The 27,543-nt window shown below is 42.5% G+C and overlaps 1 protein-coding gene across 3 annotated transcripts; it reads right to left on the bottom strand.

Moving 5' to 3' along the window:
• Positions 1-648: 648 nt before the first annotated feature.
• LOC146385926 (3',5'-cyclic-AMP phosphodiesterase 4C-like) lies at positions 649-27,543 on the bottom strand. 3 transcript variants are annotated; one of them, XM_084931920.1, is made up of 18 exons: positions 27,315-27,543; positions 26,789-26,853; positions 25,598-26,350; positions 24,481-24,615; positions 22,927-23,054; positions 22,652-22,834; positions 22,511-22,550; positions 22,200-22,270; positions 20,104-20,266; positions 19,612-19,705; positions 19,340-19,497; positions 17,261-17,359; positions 17,005-17,169; positions 13,186-13,285; positions 12,948-13,102; positions 8,393-8,515; positions 8,133-8,315; positions 649-2,787 (listed from the first exon to the last, which is right to left on the bottom strand). In XM_084931920.1, the coding sequence occupies exons 3-18, from the start codon at positions 25,637-25,639 to the stop codon at positions 1,888-1,890; spliced, it is 2,739 nt and encodes a 912-aa protein (XP_084788046.1). In that variant the 5' UTR covers positions 25,640-26,350; positions 26,789-26,853; positions 27,315-27,543; the 3' UTR covers positions 649-1,887. The 3 variants fall into 3 exon arrangements, with proteins under 3 accessions (XP_084788046.1, XP_084788045.1, XP_084788047.1); XM_084931919.1 differs by lacking the exon at positions 26,789-26,853; XM_084931921.1 differs by lacking the exon at positions 26,789-26,853 and having other exon boundaries at positions 25,598-26,346.

Here is a 27,543-nt window from a genome sequence, read left to right as displayed (position 1 = left end):
AAAAACTTTTTATTTTAGTTCTGTAATAATAAAAAATGCACTAAAAGGAGAATAACTATAATGAAAAGGCAAGTTTAATAACCAGGTAATGATAAATAACGCACTGCAGAGTAGTTATGTGATAAAAGATGTTAATTATTTACACCTGTTCATTTGGATAGGCTAATTTATAATTAATAGAGCCTGTCATCTTCATTGTGAGGCTTCAAAGTTTGGCAGTTGTGTTTCGTAGTAAAGGTTGCTGAGCCCAGGTCTGGTCCATCTTCATGCTACTCTGTGCTGCAGAGAGTGCTGAGATCTGTGCAAGTAACAGAGTGGGAGATCCACTGCTGGATAAACTGTGAGAACACTGTTTCCAAACATCTTTCATCTGTAAAAATGGCTTCATAGTGTAGTCATTTAGCCTGACAAGCAAAAGGTGTCCCGTTTGATCCCAGGAGGAGACACAATTCCCTGTGGAGTCGCATTAGGAAAAGCATTAAAAACATTTGGCAAGACACACGCCAATACCAATACATGTCTGTCAGGCAATAATATTGGTAATTGATATATATATTTAAAAAAAAAAAACAACAAGAATTTTATCCTTTTTCCTTAAATGGCTTCTTGTTTCAGCTCTTGTGCAATTAGAAACTCCAGCCCATCAGCTGCATTGATCGTATTTATTATATGACATCAGCAGATTAAAATACATGTTTACTATGTACAGATATGTAACAGGGGTGTTAGATAAAGTGCCAAATACATTTTCTTTTTTTTACAAAACCAAACAATCAAAAAAATCAAACAAAATAAAACAATGGGATTTGTGGAAGACCATCACACCTGGTGGCCGGGTCCCACAGTTTCATTGCTTCGTGACGAGTAGCCCCCTCATTCGGAGGCTGAATTGCTCAGTGCTGGTTGTGGGACGGTTTGGCACGATTCAGGTGAACCTGTCATGATAGGATGAATACTGGGTGTTCTTTAATTATTATTATTATTATTACTATTATTTTTAAAACATTAACCAACATCGACATGTACAACAGATCAGGCTTCTGAGCTATAACGGTCCACATATTACTCAGAGACAGTGTCAGAAATCCAGCATTGTTGCATTAAGGTTAGTATGTGACGAGGTTAAACTGTTCCTGGACCACATCCCTGGAGGTGTACTCGGCATTCCTGTTCACAAGTGGAACGTTTTTTTCTAGTAAATATGAGATGACAGACTACACTTTCCAGACTTTTTTTTTTTTGCATTATTTTTTTTCTGTTTTCTGACAAACGGAGGAAGTTGACATTCTTTTAGCATTTGATGCTCACTGTGTGTGTGAGATGTTATCTTCCTCATCAACGGGACTGAGACAGTGACCGAGAGACAACGGACGGTAGTCTATAAGAACAGAACAGGCACGCACTTGTTTGCATGTGCGTATTTCAGGCTTTGTTAGATTTCCAGGAGCTACAAAAAGGTCGACAGAACAAATCATTTCCCTTTTATTATTATTATTGTTATTATTATCATCATTATCATCCCCCCAGTTCATCCTCCATGGCAGTGATGGATTTACAGACACCAGGTGAAGAAGACTCCAGTCTGTCACTACCGGCTCCTCAAGTTGCGTTTGGGAAGATCCAGAGAGGTTTTGTTTTCGGTGTACGGTTGGTCTTTCAGTGTTTCTCTGAGTGTTTTAAGGATGTCCGGAGCAGACAACAAACTGCTCCTCAGCTACGATGCTCACAGGGCAAAGTGGTCAGAGCGCGTTATTTGGAAGGAAGGGCGTCATCAGCTCTTTATCATCCTCTACACCCACTCGCTGCCGTCGTGGCCTCTCTCTGGCCCGCTTCATCTCTCCTCAGTCTTTCCTCACTGACCCTGTGAATTCACCTTTTTACACCTGACTAGCTCTCCTCTTCCTCTTGTACTTCTTCCTCAACCTCCTCTGGTGCCTCCTCCTCTCCCTGCTCTGCTGCTGCCTCTTCCTCTTCCACATTTTCCTTTATTTCCTCCTCATCCTCAGCTTTATCCTCCACTTCTTCCTCCTCTTTCCCCTCATCCTCTTCAACATCCCCCTGATCCTGTTCCAAAGCCTCCTCTTTTTCCACTTCTGCTTCCTCATTTTCAATGTCCTCTTCTCTCTCATCTTCTACTTCTCCATCTATTTCCTCTTCTACATATGCAGTTTCTCCACCTTCCTTGCAGTCTCCCTTCTCCTCTACCCCTTCCTCACCTTCTTCTTCAGCTTCCTCCTCCCCTTTTGTCTCCTCCTCTTGTGCTACATCATTGGCTTCTTCTTCTTCTTTCTCAGTCTGTGCTTCTTCTTCTTCTTCTAATTGCCCTTCTTCCTGCACCTCCTCTGCCTCTTTCTCTTCCTGCTCCTCCTCTTCCTCCTCCTCCTCCTCTTCCTCCTGGACTCCATTCTGTTCACTGTTGTGATTTTCCTGCTCATCTTTGTCATCTTCTGCATGATTCTGTTCCTCTCCGTTTGCCTCCACCTGGCCGTCCCGCGTTAAGTCCTCGTCGTTGTTATCACAGATGGCTTTCCGGCCACTCCTCCCGCTGCTGTTCCTCATGTGTATGTGGTTGTGGTTGTTTTGCTCCAGGTCCTCAATAGTGATCTCAAACTGGAAGCGGTCATGCTGGAGGTGTCTGTCTGGAGGAGGCGAGGGAGACTGGGGCATGGTGTTCAGGTACCACTCCCTGTTCTCTTCCAGCGTGTCCAGCAGCTCCTGAGCATCTGGATGAACCAGGTCGGCCCACGTCTCCCACAGCGGGTGGACGATGTAGTCGATGAAGCCCACCTGGGAAAGAAAAAGAAGATGAAAATACTTCAAATACCAGACGAAGCCACTTTAATGTGTGGTGCTAAAGGAACATGTCAACACTTTGGAGAATATGTTGATTCACTTATGGTTGACTTAGCTGAGCATAAAAACTGAGTTGACCTGATTCTGTCCTTACATCACAAACTCCATGTACCATAACCATTAATGACTAAATCACACATTATCTATTCAATGCCTCAGCTTGCACAAACTTACAGCCGCAGTCATCTCAAGGTAAATTGTAAGACATGCTTATAAGCACGTCTCCTGTATGTTTGACTTGTACAAAAACCTAAGTGGTGCTTTTAGTTCAACTCTGTAAACTGTCAATTGCTGTTAAATTGTAACTGCAGCTGCTTTATTAGGCCACAAGGTGGTGCCAACTTTCTTGCTGCTGTGTTGCGCTTAGGTTGATAGTTATACAAAGAAAAAGTCAGACTGCTCTGACACCGGTGTTAGTCTCCACTGCCATATCTGACAAATATCTGAGACAAGTCAGACCAAACCCAGGACAACACTTGAATGCCAAAAACTGCAGTTCCCTTAATGGCCACTTGAGGCTGATATCCATTTAATTCCCATGGTAACATCACCAACTTCACAGCACAAGGTTTATAGCCAAGAAAATGGTTTTGGTCTGTACATCTATTTGTAAAACCTGCACTGGTAAAGTTTTATTAAGCAGAAACCTCCATGGCTGAAAAAGAGTGCTGGTCCAAAGACTCCATATTACTCAACTACGGTGCCTTTAATTCAGCTCATTTTAATGAAGGAGTGATGAGCTCATGCGGTGCCGAGGCATCTGTCGTCTGTCTGTTTACAAGTCACAAGAATCGCTCCTCCGTGAGAGTATTGGTAAGATTTTAGTGAAAGTTGCACTCAATCATCAGCAGATGGGTCTTCACCCAAACTAAGCTCAAGGTCAAGGTCACATTAGTCATTTTAAGGGGCACTTTCCCCCACATTTTCAGAGAAAAACCTCCATTCACATTTCTTCACAATTCTTGCTCCTGATGTATTGAACAATATTGAGACCAAAGCAATTTAACAAAGTAGTTCACATCAGAATCTCAGCTTTGAGAAAGAAAGAACTTCATGAAACACCAAATGATGAGACAGCTTAAAATATGGTTTTAGGGTCGGGGTTTTCTGATCTACATTATAGTAAATAATAAAGTGAGTGAAATGACACACTCATGCATTATTGCATATTTCCATGTTTTCATGGTCATGATTGATACTGATGATTGTCCATGTAATACGTAATTCTTTCAAATAACTCCTGGCAAAGAAAGCAAATAACATATGTCCCTTAAGTAGTATTTTCCCTTTGCTAGAGCTAAATCCAACTGGCTCTACATTAACAAACACAAAACCATTTTACAAAGTGCAGAATCTGTGACCACAAACTTGACGCAGAATGATGTTACTGTTTCTCATCATGAAAATCAGAAGAGGCATATCTCTGTAGCTGCTTCCAGCTGGACATTGACACAGGAATACATTTCTCACACATGTATCCAAAACAGATTTACTGACTGAGAGTTTAGCATAAGTTATTCCAGTATTAATTGTGCTGACAAATTTTAGGGGACAAATAAAAGTGCTGCACAATCAACAGTTTGTCATTCTGTCACAACGCAATATAAAACGCAATTATCAGTTTTAATTCTAGTTGCGTCGCGGCCCGAGGTTTGTTGGTCTCTCCACGTCACTCAGCAGCCAGCAGTTGGACTGCTTTAAAATTTCATGTCTCCAGAGGATGAACCTTACTGACTTTTGTGTCTGTGAGTTTTTTCTTTCCTTCCTGTTGCTCTGAGAGAAAGCAGACACACCGACTAAAATGTGGTTTTAAAAAAAATAATCGGTTCCCCCACAGTATATGAATTGGAACAATCTTAGCTGGGCTTCTGTCCTAAACAAACACGTTTAAATAGCCCAATCCCCAACTGTGTGTAAATCACAGCCTCACACACACACTTTCTCTTGCTCTAGTCTTGTGCAAATAGCTAAGATGCCAATGTTTAAAGATTTGTAAGTTCTAAGTTTGTACATTTGTCACATATTTTGATTTTTTTTTTTTACTGGTTTGAAACTGAGACTTCAAAACCCAGTATACTGACACCTGAAGCTTTATTGTCACATAACCGCTAACCAATCTGCCATTTTGGACGTGTGATCTTGTGGGAAGGAAAAAAGGGAGTTTTTCCTTCCCACTGTCGCCAAAGTGATTGCTCATAGGGGGCCATATGATTGTTGTTTTTTTCTCTGTATCTATTATTGTAGGGTCTACCTTATAATTTAAAGCGGCTTGAGGTGACTGTTGTTGTGATTTGGCGCTGTATAAATAAAATTGAATTGAACTGAATCTAATCGAATCTTGTAGGATCAAGTGAATCAAGCCCAAATCAATGGTAACCATCTGGCAACCACTGGTTGCTAGGGAAAAATTTGTTGTGTGCAATTCTTTGGTTGCTACCAGATTGCTCTCTTCCATAGCACACTTCCTCCCCTCACCCGCATTTGGTCATATCAGATGGCTGCCGCTCCCTGAGTCTGGTTCTGTTGGAGGTTTCTTCTTGTTAAAAGGGAGTTTTTCCTTCCCAGTGTCAAGGTCAAGGTCAAATTTATTTATATAGCACATTTCAAACAGCCGATGCTGCACAAAGTGCTTAACAATATAAGAATGGTATTAAAAAGCAACAATGTAATACAATAATAACAATAAAAAACAATAATAGGACAATAAAAGAATTAAAACAATAACTGAACTAATTCAAATAAGACCAAAATGCTTGGGTCATAGTGTGTTAAAAGCCAGGGCATAGAAATGTGTCTTTAGTAATGATTTAAATTGCTCAAGTGTTTGTGCAGATCTAATATTTAAGGGGAGACTATTCCAAAGTCTGGGACCTGCCACAGAGAAGGATCTATCACCACGGGATTTGAGATTAGTCCGTGGGATGGACAGCATTAGTTTTGAGCTAGACCTCATGGTTTTTCCTGGAGCATAGGCAGAGAGGAGCTCAGACAGGTAAGGAGGGGCTCGGGCATTAAGTGACTTAAAAACAAAAAGTAAAAGTTTAAATTGGATCCTGTAGGAGACAGGAAGCCAGTGTAAAGAAGCTAAAACTGGGGTTATATGCTCTCTCCGTTTGGTACCAGTTAGCAGGCGAGCAGCTGCATTTTGAACCATCTGAAGACGATGGATGGTGGCCTGATCTAGACCATAATACAATGAATTGCAGTAGTCTAATCTGCAAGTAAGAAAAAGGTGAATAACACGCTCAAAGACGTTAGCCGGGAGGTATGGCTTTACCTTGGCTAGCTGTCTTAACTGAAAAAAACAGGACTGAACTACTGCACTCACCTGCTTATTCAATTTAAAAGAACCATCAATGTAGACACTGAGGTTTTTTACATGTGTTTTACAATACGAGGAAAGAGCACCCAGAGTGCTGTCGATATGATTAAAGTTGCCAAAAATGACAATCTCACTTTTATTTTCATTTAGCTTTAAAAAATTTAATGACAACCACTGTTTGACATCATCAAGGCAGCGTAATAAGAGCTGCGGATGGTCTGACCCTGCTTTTAAAGGTAGATAAATCTGCAAATCATCAACAAAACAGTGAAATGAAATGCTGTACCGCGAGAAGATGGAGCCCAATGGCAACAAATAGAGTGTGAACAGGGCAGGACCCAAAATAGAGCCTTGAGGTACACCGTATTTTAAGAGGGGCTATTTTGGAGTTGTGGGGGCCCATATTGACATGAAAAAAACTTTCTGACAAATAGGACCGAAACCACTGTAGGGCAGATCCTTTTAGGCCAGCATGAAATTCTAGCCGTGATAACAGGATGTCATGGTCGACCGTGTCAAAAGCTGCTGACAAGTCCAACAATAAAAGGGCAGCGGGGCTGCCAGAGTCCAGAGTTAAAAGAATATCGTTAAAAATCCTTAAAAGTGCCATCTCAGTGCTATGCAGTAATTTAAAACCAGATTGAAATTTTTCAGAGATCATATTAAAATCAAGGTGGGCCTGCAACTGTAGGTAGACCACTTTCTCCAAGACTTTAGATAGAAAAGGAAGCTTTGAGATAGGCCTGTAGTTGGACAGAACAGTTGGGTCCAGGTTTTGTTTTTTAAGAAGAGGCTGAACTACAGCTTGTTTAAAGCATGATGGGACGCAGCCTGTAGCAAGGGAAGTATTAATTAATCTCAGGATGAAAGGCCCAACAGTATTAAAAGTGCTTTTAAGCAAGCTTGGGGAGAGACAATCAGAGGGACAGTGTGATGATCTTAGGTTTCTAACTACCGCGGTCAAGTCATTAAGGGAGACGGGATCAAACTGCTCAAGGACAGCTGAGCACACAGGAGAAAGACTCGGATCTGAGGCAGCAGACAAGGAGACTAATCGATAGGATCTTGTCATTTAAAAATGCTAAAAAATCATCGCACATACTTGGTGAAGAAATGACTCCAGCATTATCACGTGAACTAAGAAAGCGATTAAGAACATTAAAAAGTACCTGAGGCCTGTGACTGTTTACTGACCCTAAGTTTGAGACAAACTGTGTCTTTGCAGTTTTTACAGCTTCTTGGTAAGCAGAAAGACGAGTCCTTAAAATCTGTAGGGAAACATGCAATCTGTCCTTTTTCCATCCCCTTTCGGCGCGTCTGTAGTCACGTCTGAGGGAACGCGTATGTTCATTCAACCACGGCTCTGATAAATGCTTAGCGCGCACAGTCCTGAGCGGAGCAATAGAGTCCAAGATATCAGCGCAGGTAGAATGAAGAATGTCCGAAAGGTCCTCAACACTTTTACGTCGCCAAGTACTTGCTCATAGAGGGGTTGTCTAATTGTTTGGTGTTTCTTTCTAACACTGAAGGCTCTTTATCTTACAATATAAAGCTCCTTGACGCAACAGTTGTTCTGAATTGGCACTATATAAATAAAACTGAATTGCATTTGTGCATATATTTACCACTGCTTGTCGTTTTGTGTTCATTTTATCATTATCAGATCGGATACTTTCCCCACACACTACCAACTCCCACATTTGCGGTGTTTGTGAATGACCTGCCACAGACAGAAAAATGCTCATTAACACTTTCTCAGAGTCTCAGCATAAACTGAAGATTTAACAGAGTCTATTTCAGGGTTGTTATTTCACACTGCTCTGTGTTTCTGTTGTTTTATCCACCCTTGCTATCATAGACACTTTAAAGTTGCTTGTTTGTGGCTCATTATCCTTTCTGTGTGCACATTTAACATCTTCACTATATTAATGACGCTGTGAGTCAGAGAGAGCATTACCTGACTTTTCTCCACAGACGCAGTGTGTTTGTCACACATGGCGCTGATCTCCATCCCTCTCTCGCGTTCTTTGTCGCCCTGCCGAAAGAACTCCTCCATGATCCTCTCTGTCCACTGTCTGTATAAAGGTAAGTGCTTGGTGGGGTTGCTCAGGTCTGCACAGTGCACCATGTTCCTCAGTACCTACGATCATACAAGAATATTTAATGTTATGTATGTCATTCTCTCTCTGTGGGGTCAAACGTTACTGATCAAGTTACCTGTATTCGTTCTGTATAGTGGTCCAGAAGTAGCACGCCAGAACTTGTCACCTTCTTGGTCTCCACCATTGTCTTTAAATCAGCCAGCAGTGTCATGTGTTTGGACATGTCTGTGGCCAACACCTGCAGAAAACGACAGAAAGAAGTGCAAACTACTCTCTGTCCAAAGCTTTTATTTTGCATCCTTGAACCTGTAATATGCTCTACACTCTGTTAGGAATCAAACCCCCTTCTACTCCTGTGTGATTATAAATTACTCTGAAAATATATAATGCAAGAATCAGGGATGAAGTCAGTCCACTTTTTCTCTAAAGGGAACCTATTATGCTTTTCCTTTATTTATCACAATGTTGTGTGCTCAAATCTTTAAATAATGACCTCATTATTTAAAGATTTGAGCTTACAGTTGTGGTCAGACGTTTGCACACATTCATCATGGACATGAATGTTCTCTTTGAACTGTCTGTAATATACACAGACTGTATATATATATATATATATATATATATATATATATATAAAAAAAAACACCCATCTCGCCCCTGCGGGCAGTTTATCCTTCAAGCTCGGGTCCTCTACCAGAGGCCTGGGAGCTTGAGGGTCCTGCGCAGTATCTTAGCTGTTCCTAGGACTGCGCTCTTCTGGACAGAGATCTCCGATGTTGTTCCCGGGATCTGCTGGAGCCACTCGCCTAGCTTGGGAGTCACCGCACCTAGTGCTCCGATTACCACGGGGACCACTGTCACCTTCACCCTCCACATCCTCTCGAGCTCTTCTCTGAGCCCTTGGTATTTCTCCAGCTTCTCGTGTTCCTTCTTCCTGATATTGCTGTCATTCGGAACCGCTACATCGATCACTACGGCCGTCTTCTTCTGTTTGTCTACCACCACTATGTCCGGTTGGTTAGCCACTACCATTTTGTCCGTCTGTATCTGGAAGTCCCACAGGATCTTAGCTCGGTCATTCTCCACCACCCTTGGGGGCATCTCCCATTTTGACCTCGGGACTTCCAGGTTATACTCGGCACAGATGTTCCTGTACACTATGCTTGTACACTTGGTTATGGCGTTCCATGTATGCCTTGCCTGCTAGCATCTTGCACCCTGCTATTATGTGCTGGATTGTCTCTGGAGCATCTTTACACAGCCTGCACCTGGGGTCTTGCCTGGTGTGATAGACCCCAGCCTCTATGGATCTTGTACTCAGAGCTTGTTCTTGTGCTGCCATGATTAGTGCCTCTGTGCTGTCTTTCAGTCCAGCTTTGTCCAGCCACTGGTAGGATTTCTGGATGTCAGCCACCTCCTCTATCTGCCGGTGGTACATACCGTGCAGGGCCCTGTCCTTCCATGATGGTTCCTCGTCTCCCTCCTCTTTCTTGGGTTTCTGCTGCCTGAGGTATTCACTGAGCACTCGGTCAGTTGGGGCCATCTTCCCAATGTATTCTTGGATGTTCGTTGTCTCATCCTGGACTGTGGTGCTGACACTCACCAGTCCCCGGCCCCCTTCCTTCCACTTAGCGTACAGCCTCAGGGTGCTGGACTTGGGGTGAAACCCTCCATGCATGGTAAGGAGCTTTCTTGTCTTTATGTCAGTGGCTTCTATCTCCTCCTTTGGCCAGCCTATTACCCCAGCAGGGTACCTGATCACGGGCAGGGCGTAGGTGTTGATGGCCCGGATCTTGTTCTTACCGTTCAGCTGACTCCTCAGGACTTGCCTGACCCTCTGCAGGTACTTGGTGGTTGCAGCCTTTCTAGCGGCCTCTTCATGGTTCCCATTCGCCTGCGGGATCCCCAGGTACTTGTAACTGTCCTCTATGTCTGCAATGTTGCCTTCTGGTAGTTCAATCCCCTCAGTTCTGACTACCTTTCCTCTCTTCGTTACCATTCGACTACACTTCTCCAGTCCGAACGACATTCCAATGTCATTGCTGTATATAGCCTGGTAGTGTGGATCAGTGAATCGATGTCTGGTTCACTCTTGGCATACAGCTTGATGTCATCCATGTACAGGAGGTGGCTGACAACTGCTCCGTTCCGTAGTCGGTATCCGTAGCCAGTCTTGTTAATGATCTCACTGAGGGGGTTCAGGCCTATGCAGAACAGCAGTGGGGACAGAGCATCTCCTTGGTAGATCCCGCACTTGATGGTGACTTGTGCTATGGGCTTGGAGTTGGCCTCTAGTGTTGTACGCCACATCCCCATTGAGTTCCTGATGAAGGCTCTTAGGGTCCTGTTGATCTTGTACAATTCTAAGCATTCCAGGATCCAGCTGTGGGGCATTGAGTCATAGGCCTTCTTGTAATCAATCCAGGCAGTGCACAGGTTGGTCAGTCTGGTCTTGCAGTCTCGGCTGACTGTTCTGTCTACCAGTAGCTGGTGTTTTGCACCTCTGGTATTCTTGCCAATCCCTTTCTGTGCCCCACTCATGTATTGACCCATGTGCCTGTTCATCTTAGCCGATATGATGCCTGACAGGAGCTTCCATGTAGTACTGAGGCAGGTTATTGGTCGGTAGTTGGATGGGACCGGTTCCTTCTTGGGGTCCTTGGGGATCAGGACCGTTCGACCTTCGGTTAGCCATTCCGGGTGTCTCTCGTTAACTAGCAGCTGGTTCATTTGTGCTGCCAGACGCTCGTGGAGTGCAGTCAGCTTCTTCAGCCAGTAGGCGTGAACCATGTCGGGCCCTGGTGCTGTTCAACTCTTCATACTGGAGACCCTTTCTTGGATATCTGCCACTGTGATGGTTACTGGTCCCTGTTCAGGGAGGTCGCTATGGTCTGCCCTCAGATCCACTAGCCACTGAGCATTGCCGTTATGGGTTGCGTCCTTCTCCCATATGCTCTTCCAGTATTGCTCCGTCTCCAGCCTTGGTGGTGCTGTTCTCTTATTGTTCCCTTGCCACTGAGAGTACACCTTTGCTGGTTCTGTGGAGAACAGCAAAGGTATATATATATATATATACATATATATATATATATATATATATATACATATATATATATATATATATATATATATATGTATATATATATATATATATATATATATATATATATATATATATATACATATATCCCATATATATATATGGGTAAATCTTTCGGTAAGAGGAGCTGAAGGGTCTACAACATCTTTTAACTTGACAAGGCCAGAGTCAAATAACTTCATGATTGACTACAGCTGATAGGCAATGCAAACATTAAAAATAATTTGTTTAACAGGCCTCATTCAGTATTCAGAACAATGGGTCCAAGAAATGCAGTACAAAGCACAGAGTACAAAGTTGCAAACGTTTTTGGAGGCATTCTAAACTGCAAATTTCACAATCATCAGTTCAAACACTAATAAGATTTTCAGGAACCAATCAGGCCTGGCATGAACTGGAAACCGCTGGAACACCTGGATCACTGTCCACAGTGACTCGAGTTCTACCATCAACATTTCACCATGGGCCGAGAGGAAGAAGACCAGGAAAGAAGCCCCTACTCCTTGGTGCAGGAAGAATTGACACCTTCAGACTCAACTGAAGTGTGGCGCAGTCTACATGGACAAGCCATTCTCCATGTAGACAGCTTTACATTTTATGATCAGATGAGACAAAGATTGAAGTATTTGGTCCACAGTGACAAGAGGTATGTTTCAAGGAGTAAAGGTGAGGTTTTGTACCAACTGTCAAGCATGGTGGTGGTAGCATCATGTTCTGGAACTGTTGTGCTGCCAGTGCTGCTGGTGCATTACACAAAGTGGATGCAATAAAGAAAGGAAACACCTCCACAAAGATAATGATCCCAAACACACATCAATACTGGTTTCAAAATGGAACAAGCAGGCTTCCCAAAGTTCCAACCTCAAGGCTACGGAAAATTGGCAGAGTCAGTGCCAGGAAACCAACTAATTTAAATGAACTCTACCAATTCCACCAAGAATAGTAGTCAAATATTTAGCCACAATTATGCCTGAAACTTGTTGATGGCTAACAAAAAGGTCTGGTTGAAGTGAAACACATTTACCCAAATATTAGTGGGTATACTTTTGACTCTGTGTTGATTACCCCCCACCCCCAAAATGAATTCAAATGCTGTCAACCATTCCACCCTGGAAAAAGAACATTCAGAAATTACAATGACATTTATCCCCATGAGAGCGGATATGATTCTGGCACACAACTGTATGTACAAGTAGTCCCTGTAAATCAAAAGCTGTATTTAAAGCACTTCAGCTGTATCTTTAAGGCATCATATATAAGGGGTAACCCAAATCTCTTGCTGTGAGCACAGCAACCCCACCCAGTGCAAACCTTGTGTTTGCAAAGTGCAGCCAGTCAGAATAAGGGTAGCTTAAATGAGGAGAACCAAAACAAATACATTCAGTTTCCTGTTCAAGGTGTTTAAATATACACTTAAGAGAATCTTAAGAGAATACAAATCTTTAAAACGAAATAAAATATAACTAAAACTAAAAATGATAAATTAGATTCATACATCATTTGCATGATAATAGAAAAAAATGAAATTCTGTTAGGTTACTGTTACATTATTTTAAAACCAGTTCCCTACCATATCGATGACGAGCTTGCGAAGGCTCTGGCGCTGCCGCTTGGTAAGGTTCTGGAAAATGTCACAGTTTTCTTGGTGCAAAAGCTTGAAGCCCACGGCGAGATGGTGGTTCTCCAATACTGACTCGTCGTTATACATTAGGGCCAGCTCTGAGTCTGAGCGCAGAGGAGGGGGTGTGAACACAGCGTGTGCAAATATCAAAGCATGTGTTTGAGTGTGTGAGCGTGTGTGAACTCACTGGTGTTGATGAGGAACTGATTGGAAACTCCGGGATGGTCTACATCGTGGATGGCTGCAGCAAATAGAGCGGCGAGGATTTCCAGGTCAGTGAAGACAGCCTGAAATGACAAGAACGGCAGGAGACAAAAGTCAATGCCTCTGACAGTTTCAAAACTAGTTTCTGTGCTAATAAAATGCAAGAAGGTGCGTCTAATAGCAAAGAACATACGGCAGTTGAAGAATATGGATAAACGCTTTTACTGTCTTTGCAGATTCAATTCAATTCAATTCAATTCAATTTTATTTATATAGCGCCAAATCACAACAAAAGTCGCCTCAAGGCGCTTCATAGATACAGAGAAAAACCCAACAATCATATGACCCCCTATGAGCAAGCACTTTGGCGACAGTGGGAAGGAAAAACTCCCTTTTAACAGGAAGAAACCTCCGGCAGAACCAGGCTCAGGGAGGGGCGGGGCCATCTGCTGCGACCGGTTGGGGTGAGAGAAGGAAGACAGGATAAAGACATGCTGTGGAAGAGAGACAGAGGTTAATAACAGATATGATTCAATGCAGAGAGGTCTATTAATACATAGTGAGTGAGAAAGGTGACTGGAAAGGAAAAACTCAATGCATCTTGGGAATCCCCCGGCAGCCTACGTCTATTGCAGCATAACTAAGGGAGGATTCAGGGTCACCTGGTCCAGCCCTAACTATATGCTTTAGCAAAAAGGAAAGTTTTAAGCCTAATCTTAAAAGTAGAGATAGTTTCTGTCTCCCGAATCCAAACTGGAAGCTGGTTCCACAGAAGAGGGGCCTGAAAACTGAAGGCTCTGCCTCCCATTCTACTTTTAAATACTCTAGGAACAACAAGTAGGCCTGCAGAGCGAGAGCGAAGTGCTCTAATAGGGTGATATGGTACTACAAGGTCATTAAGATAAGATGGGGCCTGATTATTTAAGACCTTGTATGTGAGGAGCAGGATTTTGAATTCAATTCTGGATTTAACAGGAAGCCAATGAAGGGAAGCCAAAACAGGAGAAATATGCTCTCTCCTTCTAGTCCCTGTCAGTACTCTTGCTGCAGCATTTTGGATTAGCTGAAGGCTTTTCAGTGAGTTTTTTGGACATCCTAATAATAATGAATTACAGTAGTCCAGCCTGGAAGTAATAAATGCATGAACTAGTTTTTCAGCGTCACTCTGAGACAGGATATTTCTAATTTTAGAGATGTTGCGCAAATGGAAGAAAGCAGTCTTACATATTTGTTTAATATGTGCGTTGAAGGACATGTCCTGGTCAAAAATGACTCCAAGGTTCCTCACAGCGTTACTGGAGGCCAAGGTAATGCCATCCAGAGTATGAATCTGGTTAGATACCATATTTCTAAGATTTTCAGGGCCGAGTACAATAACCTCAGTTTTATCTGAATTAAGAAGCAGAAAGTTAGCGGCCATCCAGGTCTTTATGTCTTTAAGACATTCCTGCAGTTTAACTAATTGGTGTGTGTTATCTGGCTTCATGGACAGATAGAGCTGGGTGTCATCTGCATAGCAGTGAAAATGTATGCTATGTCTTCTAATGATGCTGCCTAAGGGAAGCATGTATAATGTAAACAGAATTGGTCCTAGCACTGAACCCTGTGGAACTCCATAATTGACCTCAGTGTGTGAAGAGGACTCTCCATTTACATGCACAAATTGGAGTCTATTAGATAGATATGATACAAACCACTGCAGTGCAGTACCTGTAATACCTACAGCATGTTCTAATCGCTCTAATAGGATATTATGGTCGACAGTATCGAACGCTGCACTGAGGTCTAGCAGGACAAGCACAGAGATGAGTCCACTGTCAGAGGCCATAAGAAGATCATTTGTAACCTTCACTAAAGCTGTTTCTGTGCTGTGATGAGCTCTGAAACCTGACTGAAACTCTTCAAATAAACCATTCCTCTGCAGATGATCTGTTAGCTGTTTGACAACTACTCTTTCAAGGATATTTGATATCAGATGTGACCATACCGCAGCTAAATGTGAGACAGTATGGGACATGCTGCTACTAAGACACAAAATTATATCTAACTTAAACAACAAACACACACAAACTCTGTTCTAAGAGTTTGTGTCTTCTTATTGCCTTTTGCAGCAGTTTTCTTGGAGTCATATTTTCTCTTTTTGCCTTTAAAAACTGTATAAAATGTTTTAACGCCTTTTCTTGGGATTCATTCTGTAGACTTCACGTCACATCATATTCTCCCCTCTCTGTAAAACTAGAAAAAATTGCATCTTCCAGTGGTTTCACCCAGTTGTAATCCTGTTTCCAGTCATTTTTATAACTGCATTTCCATATTCTGCCAAAAACTGTGCAGCTTGTAACTTTGTAGTTCCCTAATTTTGTGTATTGTGTAAGCAGCAAAAGCTCGTGGCGGGTTAACCTGCACTTGACCCACAAGAACAGCCTTTCCTGCTTTCTTTGCAAGCCAGACAGAAAAGCGTCTGTCCTGCTGTCCTGAAAACTAGAGCTACTCAAAATATGGAAAACTGTCTCAGTGTGTGGGAGACAAATGCATTCCCAGATAAAGTCAGATGTTGTTCTTTTATTTCCAGTAGAAAAAACAGCAACCACAGTGACACTGAACCCAGCTCCCATTGTTTGTGTGTTTGAATCTGTGATCAATATCAGCCCAAGTATTACTTATACTTCATACTCAAGTCATAATGCTGTGAAAATCTTTTGAACTTAAGATTTCTTTGTTGTTACGTCACTGCATAAGCCATGGTGTAATAAGGGTCACGTGGTCAGTCTGCTTTGGATGCAATGTCACCACATAAAAGGGCTCCAGCTTTTTATGCAACACATTAACAAACATGTGACAAAAGTAAAAACACTCTCTTCAGCTTTTTATCTTTTTTAAATTGTTATTAATTTTCCGGGATTTTTCTTAGGTGCAGCTTCTCCATAGAACCATGTGTGTTAGATCAGGTACACGTTTCTTTTCTGTTGATAATCTAACACCTGGATCCACAGTTGAATCCCCTCACCCACAACAAGTTGTGACAGATGTCTGTGTTTCCCTGAGGCTGGGTCTGCAGGAGGTTTCTTCCTGTTAAAAGGGAATTTTTCCTTCCTACTGTCACCAAGTACTTGCTCAAAACATGATCCTCTGATTGCTGGAGTTTTATTGTAGAGTCTTTACCTCACAGTATAAAGCACCTTGAGGCAACTCTTGTTGTGAATTGGCGGTATATAAATACAACTGAATTTATTTAAATGAAACAGTTGTTACTGTACTAACCCGTAAAGACTGGTACTTGTATAGCACCTTTCTACTCAGCCCTCAAAGTGCGCCATACAGCACTTTCATCTATGCCCAAGGGATTTTAAAACATAGACATACACACTCAGAGCTGGATGGATGCATCGGGGGCAACTCACTGTTCAGTATCTTGCCCAAGGATCCTTCAGTATGTGGACTGAGGAATCAGAGCAGCCACAGGTGCAATTTAGAAATGGTGAACAGGTCAGTTTGAGGCCTTGGGCCAAAAGTCTGAGGAAACTTGAAGCTCAAACATATTTTTTTTGTCTAGACACATGAATAATATGCATTTTAATATATAATGTATTACAGCATGACACACTTATTTAAATAGGTCTATTTGTTTGAGAAAAAGGGTTAAATCATGTTCAACTATGAAAGTACCCAGATGTTTCAGTTAGAAGATGTTTGTCTTTCTTTGCTTTGATTTTTTATTCTCTCCACCTTTTCTTCACGCCTCTCTCCTTATGTGTGAACGGACATCAAAAGTGTGTGTGTGTTTGTGTGCGTGTTGACCTACATCAAGAGCAGGTGTGGAGAGAAGAACATGTGTGGACTGGGTGACATCTGCAGCATGGAGGCTGTTGTGGTACGCTACGTTTCCATGGTAATGGTCCTCCAGGGTCATCACGTAAGTGACAAAGGTGTCGACTGGGATACGAAACGTCTTCAACAGCTCTCGCTCCTGAGGAGGAGCGAGACAGAAGAAGAGGGAGTACACTGTGTACATGAGCACAGACACGAACAGTCCACATTTATACGATTATTTTCTTTACCTGGAAGATGGTGTACATGATGCAGCTGAGAGGTCTGTTGTTGGAAAACTCTGCTACTCTGAATATGTTAAAACTCCACTTGTCCAGATCCTCCAGCTCCTATTTCAACACACAAAGTAAAGCGAGCCATAGCTTGAAAATCACACTGTTTCAAAAATGTTTCATCAAAACTTTTAGATGGTCGTATTAAAGTCCTCCTTACAGTACAGTGCGCTGTATACTCTACTTTCAAGGGGCCAGACTTTCTTGTAACTTTTAAAAGTGGTGTAGAGCAACAATTCTCCAGTTTTCTGAAGGTCTTTCAAAGATTTTCTTTGGACATTCTCTCATTTTCAGTCCAATTCTTGCACTTGACCATTTTTAGAAGATGTTTAGTAAGTCATTTAAAACTGACCTACGAATCACTCAAACATAAAAAAGAACCTAACTCAAGGTATGAACAAGTGTTGTGTCTACACATTATAGACAACAAAGAACCCGTTCCAAATTGTATCTTTAGTCACTTTGCTACTAACAGCATATTGCCAAAACACATAACTTGTTCTTAAATGAATTTTAAAAATTCCAAAGATAACACACAACTGTCATTAATATGTACAGAGGAGGTCAGCAGAGAGGAACAACAGAGAGCCTTCAGCCAGTGGTGTTGCGGCTCGCTAAAATGATGGAATATTGAACCCAGAAATGTTCATTCTGACTGGCAGTGGCTTCATTTTTCAGCATGAAAATGATCTTAAGCCCACTGCTAATGCAGTAAAAGCATACATGGATAGAAGAACACACAGTAGAACCCTATCAGTAATGGATCGGCCTCCCCAGAACTCAGACCTACACATTACTGAAGCAGTGTGGGATCATTTTGACCAGGAACAGAACAAAAGGCAGCCAACATCCAAAGAACTCTTCCTGAAGACTATTTAAAGAAAAGAGTTTCCCAGCAAAACAGATAAATAAATGGCCTGTATTTGTAAAGCGCTTTACACATCCAGTCATCCATTCACACACTAGTGATGGCAAGCTACATTGTAGCTACAGCTACCCTGGGGCACACTGACAGAGGTGAGGCTACCAGACACTGGCACCACCTGGCCCTCTGACCACCACCAGTAGGCAACGGGTGAAGTGTCTTGCCCAAGGACACAATGACCGAGACTGTCCAAGCCGGGGCTCAAACCGCCAACCTTCCGATTACAAGGCGAACTCCCAACTCTTGAGCCACGATCGCCCCGGCTAGATAAATACATGGATGGTAGTTTAAGACTTTAGCACCAGACTTTAGCCCAAAGGTCAAACACATGACTCTAAATCAAGTCTAAGGTCACTCTGTATTAACCTACATAATGTTTCCTGACAAGACTTCATTGAGCAAACAGCTGAAAGTTCAAATCATCCTCCATCCCAAACATGAGCAGACTTCCAGTGCTTCCATCCCTGAGCTCTGGCACCATTTCAACACTAATCACACAGCAGACATTGCTTTGATGTCTCTCAGCATAACCTTGACAGTTGAGCCTTAGTGGTAGGTGGTCCACAGATGTATAGAGAATATCTGTCACCTGGTCCAGTTCTTAATTACAATGGCAGAGGAACAAAGCTTTATGTTTGTATCTAGCATACTTTAATGTGATTCATGACCAAGCAGTCAGAGACAGTCTCCACCCCACTGTGGACCTTCCAAAAAATGTGGTGCTAAAGACTGGATGGAATTAAACAAGCAGGCGTCAGGCACTAGAAAGCAGACAAAAGGATTAATAAAAGACTCCAGCTGGTATGTGAACAGACATAAACCTAATAAATATATGAGCACTTTTTTCTTACAACAAGTCAGTACTTGCAGTTATTTTCTGAAAAGCCAGGCCAAACTTTCTCGATTGCATAAAGTATACAGTAACGTGGGATATAATCATGTTTGCTTATGTTTCTATCAGATACAGGGTACGTGCGTACATCTGTTTCTTGCTGCTAGAAGGGAAAAACAATGCCAAAGTCATGAAAAATAATATCATTTTTCAGAGATCCGAGCTCAAGTCTGAGCAAAGTTTGATGGCGAGTGCGAATAACGCAGATAGAAAACAGCACCTTGGCAAGCTCATCCTCGTGGTCCGTGTTGACGCCGAAGCGAGGCATGGAAGCGCTGGAGAGGCTGGAGCTGTGAGACAGTTTCCTCACTCCGCTGATGTGACTCATGGGTTTATCTTTCAGAGTGGGAGACGGGATTTCCACCTCATTCTGCTTGTCTGAAGACACACACACACACACACACACACACACACACAGTGGATTTATAGTTTTTAATTTGGATAAGGTCATAAATGCGATGTGGACAGAAATCACATTCTGGTCCCGCTCACCCATGAAGGTGCTGGAGATGTACTCAGACACCTGGTTCCCGGAGCGACTCATCTCTGACAGGTGAGAGAGCTCTCTGTTCAGCATCCTCTTAAACTGTGGCAGAATGAGAACAAAACACAAAGATGGTGTGAGTCAACCTGAGGCTTCCCTCAGGAAACTTAGCGTTATTATTCAAAACAGAAGGCCTGTTTGGATTCTGGGCTTTGAGTGAGTCCAGAGGTTTAAGGAAACAGTAAAACGACTGAAAAAAAAAACTACTGAGATTCATGTTGGAGATAGATTTTTACATTTTCTGTTTAGTGTCCTATAATTATTACTTACAGCACAGATCAGCACAGAGGCACCAATTCATGTATTAACTGATAGCAAAAATCAAAATGTAATGATTTGAGCTAAATATTGAAAACATACATAAAGGTTCATCTGCATGTTTATGAGCTGATCTACAGCTGGTGACATGTTAGTAGGTTTGTACGGTGTTAGTTACAAACCTTGTTGGAGGCCATCTCGCTGACAGAGCGGTGTGTCTGGATGGTCTCCAGCTGGTCTAAGCACCAGTCCAGCTCCTCCAGTGTGTCCAGGGCGAGCTGCTGGTACTGCTGGTCTGATAGTGTCGCCCTAGGACTGACGCACACTCCACCCAAAGGAGACCTCCTAAAAAAAAAAAACAGAGTAGTAAAATAATTAGGCTTTTAATAACCCAGTACAATCCACATGTTCTTGATAATCTATTAATGTTAAAATTAATGTATTACTTTTGTGTTTAAATGTGTTTTCTGTTTGAATCTCCCATTCAGTGTGTTGCCTAAAGTTAGTCTTGGTGGTAAATATATGAGATAAATTGAACTCAGCTGAATCAAATTCATTAAATAGTTAATATTTGATATTTTAGAGCAGCGGTCCCCAACCCCCGGGCCTCGGACCGGTACCAGTCCGTGAGTCGTTTGGTACCGGGCCGCGAGAGTTGAGGCTCAGGTGTGAAACGTATAGTTTTCAGGGTTTTTATCGTTTTTCAGCATTATTTTGTTATCGTTTTTATCGTTTACTCGGTTTTCCTGGGTCTTTTCACGTGTGTTATGAATAAATTTTCTTTTTTTCGGTACCGGTACTAGTTTTATTTTGTTATATTTATCCGCGACACCTTAAAGGCCGGTCCATGAAAATATTGTCGGGCATAAACCGGTCCGTGGCGCAAAAAAGGTTGGGGACCGCTGTTTTAGAGCTTCGACCAACATGGATGAATGTAAGAAGAGGAAAATAATAAGGTGCCGTAGTAGTGTAGTAATAGTAGTATTTGTTTTGAGTATTCTGGGCTAAGAACAAAACAATAAAATTAATACAACTGAAATGATGTGATGTACAGAAAGGTACAAGTATCTGTAATCACAAATGTGTGCATGGATACTACCTAAACTGTAAATAAAAACAGAATGCTACAATTTGGACGTTATTTTGAGCATACATTTAGTTGGAAACAGCACAAAGTCAACATCTGAAATGTTGAAACTGAGAATTTTTTTTAACTTGCTAAAATTTGAATATGGTGCAAGCAACATTTTTTTTTTTTTTTTTTAAAAACTGTAATAGTGTGTTACATTACATGTTTTTAACAATGCTCTGTAAGGAAACAGACTTCCAGTACTTGTTGGTTACTGTAGTTCAGTTGTTTGATGCTGACAGAAACAGTGGTTGGAGACTACAGCAAGACCAAAATCATCAAAACACAATAAACCTGAAGCTTTCTCGCCTCGCTGTTTTAAAGAAAGGAGCAGGTCTGCGACCACGAGCAGTCAGTTACCATGTTCAAAACAACGTTTGGGCATCAAAGTGGCAATAAAGCGACAATAAGATGGAGTCAGTCTGCAACTGAATAGGGTCAAGTTGGGGTCTGTTTGTAGTGCATCTATTAAATGTGAAATTTGTTAAATGAAATCTTTTGCTGTCTACGTACACAAAAATTCACATTAAACCAAAGTTTACATTCATTACTTACATTTAGAGTCCTGACAGAACCTCGTACCTACAATCACTGACGTAGCTGCTTCAGGGCAGCGATTTAACTGCAAAATGACAGGCGCTCTGCAAACTTGCATTTTTACAGGTTTTTACTGATTTTTCCAAGGTGCAAGGAGCTTGCTGTCCTACTTTGTTTGTTTGTTTGTTTGTTTGTTCGTTCGTTAATTTATTTCGATCATGTAAACAATATACATAAGTTCATTTGGAAAAGAATAGAAGATAAAAAATGCTATACAAAATAAAGCTAAACATGTGTGACTGAGCTGTAACTGTCTGAGGAGTTTTTCATACTTTTGCTTTCAAATGGCACTGCTGGTCAAATCAGGCACCTCGGCTACTTTCCTATAGCAATGTTGAGCTACTGTATGGTTGGAATACATGCAGAATGTGGTTTGATAAAATAAGTAAAACCTTCTTGCACCGAACTACTTTTGCATTCTGTCTTTATTTACATTTTCCCTAACATCCCTTTTTTTTAATTGGTAACAGGTCTTATAAACTCCTGTAATGTACAAATGGTCCTTTAACTTATGAAACATTAACTCTGTGGACAACAGGTGGTGATACTGACTTGACGGTCGGTGTGGAGACGTTGGCAAGGATGGTGAAGTTGCTCCGTACCGATCGCAGACTAGCCAATACCTACAATGATCGCACAGCATCACAGGAAAACAGCATAAATACAGAACAAGCTTACACAGATGTATACATACTACTGAGAGGTGAACGCTTAATAACGTGATCAATCATTTCTGCTGTTTCAATAAAAACTTCACCTCCAAATCCTATAATTATATTGAGTGTCTGGGCACACTGGAAACAGTATGAACCAGTTTTTATGACCACTCATGAAGATAAATGAATCTATAAAGTCAAACTCACTTGGGCAAAAGGTGTGACAATAAAATCTTCTGCAGTATGCCTAAGACAGGAAGAGTTGGAAAATAGAGAGAAAGCTGAGTGCAACATTTCATACAGCCATGGATAAAGTCATCACTAATCTCATCTCTCTCTAACTCTCACCCTTCGCTGGCGAGGGAGGAGTTCCGTGAGACCGTCTTGGGGGACATGTCGTAGTCTGAGTCGGAGCGGTACAGGAAGGACTCTCTTCTCTGGCCCTGGGGGAAGCTCGTGTGGAGCGTGAGGCTCGGACTCTGGGAGCCCAAAGGGGTGTGACCTGGGGACACGCCATTTTCTGCTTCGTAACTGGAACATGATAGCAGTGATTAGAGAACGACAGGAAAGCTTTCTGCAAAACAAAATCGGTGATTTGACGAGGGCTTAAAATGTGTGTGAACCTGTCAGAGTCTGCTTGTGTGATGGAGATGCGAGGCGGGATACGAAGGGGAAGAGTTGTGGGACGTGACGCGTTGCCCAGGACTTCTGGTGACCGGGTGCGATCTCGAGGTCGCAGCCAGCAAGGTACCTGGTGAGGTAAAACGTAGGTTCAGTCCGGCACAATGGGTGTGACTCAATCAATTACATCAGTCAACGATCTGTGATTCTAGGCACAATTATGGGCAAAGCTACTGTTTGGGAGATATAGCTTGCCTAACCAAGGTTTTAACAATAGGTGGGTGGAGCGTATGTGCTTAAAGCTAGTACACCCTGCTGATGAGATGACCAGTCAGTGTCACTGACATCATACAGAGGCAAGAGTAGATTTAGAGCAGCGGGAAGGCTGTGCTTTTTATTCTGCACATACCTCACAATCAGGTGCACACGAGGGTGTGATTAAAATTTTAGTGTTAGGGTGAAATGAATGAATGAGTTTTTGCTGTAAATAGTTTTGGTGATTTTCAGTGTGAGAGGTCAAACTTTGCCCATCTAGTCCACATTTTCAAAATCTATTTGTCAGCAGGTAAAAATATTTCGGCATGAAATGCTATGAAAAAAATGTTGTTTTGAGTTTTTCCTATTGTTTCCTTGGCAGCAGGAGAAAGCTGTAAATACACTAACATTTTAACATCTTGCTAAGTGATAAACCTATAAACAATTTCCTATAGAAAACACGGAGCAGACAAAGCGTAGCATATGTATTTGTTTTGCATGATATTTATTGCTGAACTGAACCCTTTGACCATGTTTGTGCACTTGGTGCCTTTAGGAACATTTTAATGCAATTATGTGTCAAATTATACAAACTGCTGTGTGGTTAATAATCTGCACAGCAGCCCATTTAATCACAGTCCAGCAATCTTTTATTTTATTTGTATGTTACATAGCACTAATTAGCAGGTGTCTCTCATCAGTATTGTGAATTGGTCTAGGAACTTTTTGGGGCAGTTTTCATTGATCAGCGGGACATGAGAACTGCTCGTACAGGAACACCGGTCACATCTGATTAATAGATACGTAAACGGTTTGGTGTATTGCTCCAAACTAGAGTTTTAAAAAGCTTTTCCTCCCTGGAAATTATAGTTTGACCACCATCTTTGCTGTTATAGAATTCTCGCACAGATTCAGCTAAGCTTGCAATCATTACCTCTGTCCTCTGATACAATTTGGCTTCATAAAACCAGGATCGCTATAGCCTTCTAGGGTTCAAAACAGGTGCCCACAATCGGTGGATGAACTCACGGTAGCTGCTTTCATCTATTAACTACAGTCTATATGTCTAAAAAGGGTAATTTTCTGCATTATTCAACTTCAGATAAGTTTGAAGTATTGCTTGAAGTAACAGAAGAAGAAGGGACAGATCTTGGTGGCTCACCAAGGTGGTCCTTATAATTCAGTGACCTGTTGTGCTAAACTATTTGTTGCTATCAACAGTGACTTCAGGTGTTACTAAATCAACGGGACTGGAACCATTCAGATTGCCACTTTAACATGCTCATTCCTTCTTCCCATACCTGGAGACTTGGCGAGAGTCTTCTGCTCCTCCCTCTGCGTAACTCAGCCCCCAGCGTGGACCCGGACGTATACGATCGGCTGTAGCGAGATGACTCCGCCTTCTCCCCAGCACCTGTTATATCTGTGTCATTTCCCTGAGAGACAGAAGGGAGGCAGGTAAGGGAAATGGGGATATGGAACAAGAAGGTGCATCTTCAGAGGATTAAAAGAGAACATATTGTGTCTTTCACAAAGACACTGCATTGCGTGTGTAATGATTAATAAACCCCAACACATTCAGTAGCAAAAATGGAAGAACGCAGTTGCTGTTTTGGCTCATGTCCCAGGCTGTGTTGTTTTGCCATGTTCAAACAATGACGAGCAAAGAAACTTGTACAGAAACACAGACTATAAATTATTGATGTAAGTGTGTGTGACTGTGCATGTGTGTCTGGGATAGGGCCTCTACAGACTGAGCTCTTAGAGGCTGATCTGCACTGCAGTACCGTAGCAACAAAACACTGGGGGAATGGTAGCAGTTGCTAGGCAACAGTGCCGTGTTGCTTCCATGCTGTGTTTGATGTCATCCAGACCCAGATGTGGGGAGATGCTCGCATCCACACACACACGCACGCACGCACGCACGCACGCACGGACACACACACACACATGGACGCATAACAAAATGTATAATCAATAAAAGAGCTCCCGATTAATGCATGCTGTTATGTCCTTTAGCCAGGACTTCACCTTTAAACGGAAATCACTCATTTACATAGAGCACTCACTTAGCTGCGGCTCATTTACATAGAGGACTGGGACTGAGTGGCTCCTGCTGGGTGAGTGTAGGCTGGAGGATGCAAACTGTCCACTCGGACTTCTGAGTGTGTGCGGGAACAAAGAGAGCTTGGATGTGTGAAAGTCATGGGGCGTTTATGTGATGGTAGGCATTCAAGTTACACACACACACACACACACACACACACACACACACACACACACACACACACACACACACACACACACACACACACAGAGTTCAGTGAGACAGTCTGCTACTAGGCCTGGGATCTACGGTCTCTGTGACTGTGACAAGGTTAGCAGATTTTCCCTGATTGTTCAGATCTTCCTCCTCACCTCTTCTCCAGTCACCGACAGCACGCTGCGGCTCTTCTTCATTCTGATTGGCTCGTTCTGGGCCCCAGGGCGGAGCGTTCCGGAACCCAGGCAGCAGAGCAGGTGGAGAGCCAGGACCGGAGAGGTCAGAGGTCACTGCAAGGTCAAACCGGGGTCAGACCGGGTCACAACCGGCCCCCATTGGAGCGGATTCGGCCAGCCAACCGCCTCACTCGCGCTCCCTCTGCACCTCAGTCTTCAGGTGGTTGAAGTAAAGCGTGGTGGAGAACAGTAAAGGAGCATTTACGCAGCCCTCAAAGGCTGCAGGTTCAGACCGAGGCCGCTGACCTTTGTTTGGATCTGTCTCTTTTCCAAAGTCAAAGGCAGAAGAAAGAAAAAAAGTCACTCCATGTTGTCTTGCTTTGGCCAGATGAGCCAATGAACATCTCAGTCAGGGTTCATGATGCCGTTGCCAAATTAAACCCCTTTCTCTAAAACGTCTATCCAGCTCTATCCAGAGAGTTGTCTGCATGACGTTCCCCAGTTGTTAACCTGATTCCACATGAAGGCAATTTCCCAACAATTAAGAATCCAAAATCCAAAGAGATTACAGAGAAATTTGGTCCTCTCCTTTCTCAGGTCAATCATCCACAATATGACTGGTCATGGTCTGGATCCAAATCCTGCTTAGGAAGACGTGTCAAGCATGACCTCGTCTGAGAAGTCCAAACATCCTGGTTTGATCTGCCAGAGTCAATCCTGGAAAAAATCTTCCTGTGAGGAAACAGAAATTAAGAGTTAGTATGTACAGACTTTAAAAAACAAGAACAAAACAGGAATACTATTTCCTGTCTTATTTCAGTGAATTCATTTGATGTATCATAAAATTGGAAAACCTTGTCCTCATGTATACAGGACTACAGAAGATGTGAGTGGTTTTCCATGATACAAATTTCATATATGAAAAAAAAAGCCTCCAAACAAAACTCTCAAGACATGGCTGGTTGACTGGTAAATAACTCAGAGCGAGGACGTGTTTTGATTGGCCTTGCTGGAGCCGTACCTACAGTGTGGCTAATTCTGAGCAGATACTGCAACACCAAAAAGCTCTCTGATGTTATATAATTACTCTGAGCAGTCCAAGCTGACCTAATTCTATTGGATGGGACAGATTCAGCATATCAGAGTGTTTCTGATGGAGCTGGTACACACATAGAGAGCTGCTGGAGAAGACTTTCATCAAGGGTCACCATGAACACACCCTCTCAGCGATGGGTCTTCCACACAGCAGCGTCCACACGGATTCACACGGGTAAAAAAAAAAAAAAAAAAAAACGAAAGAAAAACAAACCCAAAACAAAAGAGGAGAAATCATCAAATGCATAGTGACACAGTGACATATATATGCACAGACAATCAAGGCATTTGAACACTTACACACACACGCAATAGCTGCAAACCAATACCACCTCCACTACAGATAAAGCAGCTTATAAAACCAAGCAGCTATGCATCAATATGCAGCTCAACCACCAGCCTGCTGTTCTCTCACAAAACACCCAAATACATATATAAAGCGAGCGCGCACATGCTGAAAACATGCACATATGAGGAATGCCCCTGCTGTCATGACTGTTTGCACACACTGCATGAGGCATGTGTCACACACACATACACACACACACATGTCCACATACACTGGCACACACAGACTGGAGGATGAAAAAACCACACTCACCTTGATCGCCTGAAGATCAACAGCAAGATGGGCTGCGCCTCCTCTTGCTTTCACTTGTCGCCTTCTCCGTCTCTCCCCTGCTCCCTCTGTTTTTCTGTAGACATAGCGGTGTATCGCCACGGCTAGAGGGGGAAAGAAAAAAACACACACACACACACACACACACTTGCTGTTTTCATGAATATCCGCGGCTTTACCAGCTCCCCTCCCTCCCTTTCTCTCCTCTCCC

This window comes from Perissodus microlepis, chromosome 6 (assembly GCF_051167445.1).
Source record: "Perissodus microlepis isolate ML-2025 ecotype Zambia chromosome 6, ASM5116744v1, whole genome shotgun sequence".
In the NCBI taxonomy this organism is placed as follows: Eukaryota; Metazoa; Chordata; class Actinopteri; order Cichliformes; family Cichlidae; genus Perissodus; species Perissodus microlepis.
Note: the sequence above shows the minus strand (reverse complement) of the source record. Positions and strands in the feature narration are given on the sequence as shown.

Coding starts and splice junctions, on each gene's coding strand:
- LOC146385926 (XM_084931920.1), bottom strand. CDS start 25,639: ATGAAGAAGAGCCGCAGCGTGCTGTCGGTGACTGGAGAAGAG. Junction 13,103..13,185: donor TCAGTTCCTCATCAACACCA/GTGAGTTCACAC, acceptor CTCTGCGCTCAG/ACTCAGAGCTGGCCCTAATG. Junction 8,316..8,392: donor ACTATACAGAACGAATACAG/GTAACTTGATCA, acceptor GTATGATCGTAG/GTACTGAGGAACATGGTGCA.